Source organism: Colobus angolensis, unplaced genomic scaffold, assembly GCF_000951035.1.
Source record: "Colobus angolensis palliatus isolate OR3802 unplaced genomic scaffold, Cang.pa_1.0 Scaffold5, whole genome shotgun sequence".
In the NCBI taxonomy this organism is placed as follows: domain Eukaryota; kingdom Metazoa; phylum Chordata; class Mammalia; order Primates; family Cercopithecidae; genus Colobus; species Colobus angolensis.
This window is the reverse complement of record NW_012118487.1, coordinates 33,423,614-33,427,388: the sequence shown is the minus strand read 5'-3', so window position 1 is coordinate 33,427,388 and position 3,775 is coordinate 33,423,614. Positions and strand designations below refer to the sequence as shown.

At 42.3% G+C, this 3,775-nt stretch overlaps 1 protein-coding gene across 1 annotated transcript in view; it reads right to left on the bottom strand.

Moving 5' to 3' along the window:
• Nucleotides 1-1,603: 1,603 nt before the first annotated feature.
• Nucleotides 1,604-3,775, bottom strand: part of LOC105524467 (protocadherin-16-like) — an 8,069-nt gene continuing 5,897 nt past the window's right edge. The window contains exon 2 of the mRNA XM_011959765.1: nucleotides 1,604-1,681. Within this exon, the coding sequence (XP_011815155.1) occupies nucleotides 1,604-1,681 (78 nt within the window). The remainder of the gene's footprint in view (nucleotides 1,682-3,775) is intronic.

Sequence of the window (3,775 nt, the reverse complement as noted above, 5' to 3'; positions counted from 1 at the left end):
GATCACAACTTTCTGAAGTCCATCCTAAGTGGTTCTCTTTTGGAGAAGATCATCCCAGAAACGCATTACACATTCCTACATACACACAAAATGTTCAGCTACAGTGGAATGCATCCATGACAGGTTGTAAATAAAAATATATATAACAGAGAATCCCTGATCTACTGAATAAAGAAAACTTTCCCACCTATAAAGCTCTATATACTACTTTCTACCATGAAATACCAGTTATCTCCAATCCTTACATCCATGTGGTGTTATGAACTTTTTTTTTAATGAACTGCTGGGAATATACAGGAAGAGATTATAGAAAGGCAAGAAGTGAGGGGAAGACAGAGTCTTTGGGAATGCCTCTACCACATTGAGTGTGGGGCGGCACAAGAGAAAAAAAGAAAAAGAGGAATTGTCAGGAGAGAGGCAGAATGTAAGGAGACAATGGGCAATGAAAAAGATGTATGCAAGAAAGAGGAAGTGGTCAGCAGTCCAAAATGCTTCAGAGAGCATGAGGGAGGTTATGACTAAGAAAAGCCCACTGGATTTGAAAGGAACAGAGATACACGCCTCTTGAGAGGCAGAATTTAGTACAGTGATGGGAGAAGGTCAGAACACATGGAGAAGGGACGATCAGCAAGTGGGAGCCGGGCACGTCATTGATTCACAAGGACTGACAGAGAAGGGAAGGAGATGGAGCACACAGCACCATAAGCTCTGCTAGCAAGCACCTTGCCTGTTTTGCTCGTTGCTGTCCCCAGCACCAAGAACAGTTCCTGGCATGTAATAGATACTCAGTAACTATTTGTTGGTTGGATATTGTTGAACTCAGTCAATGTTATTGAATTCAATGAATGTTGTTGTTTGGATAAATAAATGAATTAATGAATAAATATAGTACTTGTATTTGAAGGAGTATGAAAGAATACTCTTCATGGTATCACATGTAATTCAGGTCTCAATGCTGGAGTTATACTTAGTACAGACTAAGATCTGGTTATAAGGATAAAAGCTGTGAATGCAGCTAACATCAGACTTAGTGTAGGGTGGAGGATGGAGATCTTGTCTAGAGGTTGAAGTTAATCTTTTTGACAATTATCTGAGCGAAAATGGAATCTTTCAGACCAAACACGAGAACTGGAGGAAAACCTCTGGGTGTCTGCAGAGTGGAATTCCCTCTCTGCCTTGACCAAGAAGGCAGTAAGAGATTGAAAGGAACTCCTGAGGGGTGGATTGTTAAGAAGAGGCTCTCCACCTAAGACAGACAGGGACTGAGTTATTAGGAAGTCCAGATGAGTACGTACAATGTTGTAAAAACCTTTTGCAGCTAGAGGTTATCTATCTCAGTTTGCTAATGGTTCTTGTCCTCTGCATTAATTCCCTCAGTTCTGTCTCATGCTTAAAGTCTTTGAAAAGGTCTCCTCTGGGCATAAGAATATAAGAGTTCAGCCAGTACTTGGAGAGGGGAGGGTGGCCAGCACCATGGTGCCAGCAGGAGCAGCAACTAGAGTGGAAGGACCCCAAACACTGGGGATGTGTAGTAACCACTAAGACAACTTGAAGTTTAAGGGTTTGTTTTTATCAGATGACGTGGTATTATCTTACAGGAAATCTAGGAAAGACTTTGTTTTTCCTGTATTTCATTTTGTTTTTGTTTATTTTTGACAAAGGCAACTTGAGCAGATATAAGCTGTAAAGGAGGAAAACTTCTAGATAGCAACAGAAAGAAGGTACAGTTATAAGGAATGTATGTGATGTCATTAACAAAGCCCTGGAACACAGGAGGGGTCATGAGATTCAAAGGCAAGATGGGGGAGCTGGTTTTTTGCAAAGTGGTATAAAGAAAGATTGAGAGAGTAGAAAGAAGGAAGACGCTTCTTTGAATCTCTTATGGAAATTAGGGGGGTAAGTCAGCTACAGGCATATGGAACACAGGAAGTTCATACAGCTGCCTTGGAGAGGCTACCAGAGAACCCAGTGACTAAGAAGCTTTTGCAAATCTTGAGGGGCTAGATGGCTGGAATTTCCAGAAATTCTAGTCAGCACAATTTAATGCTGTCTGCAGCAATACTTGGCAACCTGGAAAGGTTTGTTGCAATTGTTGGAGGTGCAGTCCTACATGTAAGCCAAGCTCAGCTCACCATAATGGATCTGCCACATAGGCAGTCATAACAATGGGATAAACTCACACCTCATAGAAGAATCATCTCACGATGATAGAAACAACTCTAAAGACAGGCTTTAGTCAAAACAGTCATAATGAATCCACCCTGCTTATTTTCCTTCCAATGGAGCCAAGTTGTACTATTCATACCAAGATCTTCAGGGAGTTCCAGGTGGAAGGAATCTTAGAAGTCATCTAGTCCAACCTGGCACCTATTATGACTTTCATTTTTAGAAATCCATGGAAGAAACTATCAGTGGGCACTGGCATACCCGGCTCCTCTACATTTCTCTGCCTCCTGTGCAGTACATCTGAGGCTGCATGGCTGAGCCCTGGCTAATGTGACATTGGTGGAAGTCGTGTAAGTCACTCCCAGGCCTGGCTCTCTCACACGGAGGAGAAACAGCCAAGTTGCATCACATCAGACTCTGCTTGAGAGAGAAATATACTTTGATAATGTTAGTCACTAATATTTGTGGATTTGTCTGTTTTGTCAGCAAGCATTAATTCGTATCAAGCCACTTTTTAATAATCTAGCGACTCAGAGCTGTCAATCACTGTAAATAAAGGGATGGAGATTATCATCACCCATATACCCAAAAGATTAAAATGGTGGAAGCAGTCATGAAACCCATTTTTACTTTGCAGTAGCACCTCACTTATCTAAAGGTTATTATTTGAGACGTAACTTGCAAAGCTAAAACCTGAACTCCCTAACTGAGAACCAGAAAGTAAGCAGCAAACATCTTAAAACAACTCAGGGTAAGAGCAAAATAAAGCTTTAGAGTTTCATTCCCTGGTAAGCTCTTCAGGCTAGATTTATTTACTCAAGTTATTTCAGAGTAAATAAATCAATCTTGGAAATTTGATTATCTCCCATCAAATAAGAAATAGGAAATTGGCCAGGCACGGTGGCTTATGCCTGTAATTCCAGCACTTTGGGAGGCTGAGGTGGTAGTACAACTTGAGCCCGGGAGTTCGAGACCAGCCTGGGGAACACGGCTAGACCTCATCCCTACAAATTATTTAAAAATTAGCCAGCCATGTTGGTGCATGCCTGTGCTCGCAGCTACTTGGGAGACTGAGGTGGGAGAATCAATTTACCCTGTGAGGTCCAGGCTGCAGTAAGCCATGATTGTGCCACTGTACTCCATTCTGGGCCACAAAGCGAGAGCTTGTCTCAAAAACATAAAATAAAAAAGAAACAAATAGGAAATTGGAAGCCAAAAAAAGGAATGGCCTGGAAGGGGGCAAAACATGCCATTCTGATAGTGAAGGAGAGATCAGGAAAACTGTAAAAGGCAACACACCCAAATCAAAAAGCAGTGTACGGTGCTCCATTTTATAAAGGATAATTGAGCCCCACTGCCCTTCAGAGTCCTGAAAGCATCATAGAAGGAGCTCAGCTCACACCTGATGTTAACTAATAAAGATGACTTCAGTCTTCCTCCAACCTTTGTAAGCTTCGAAGGAAGGTAGGAAAGCATGTAAGAAGTCTCTGGAAATGGTAACTCAAAACAGTGTCTGTGGCCGGGCGCGGTGGCTCAAGCCTGTAATCCCAGCACTTTGGGAGGCCGAGACAGGCGGATCACGAGGTCAGGAGATCGAGACCATCCTGGC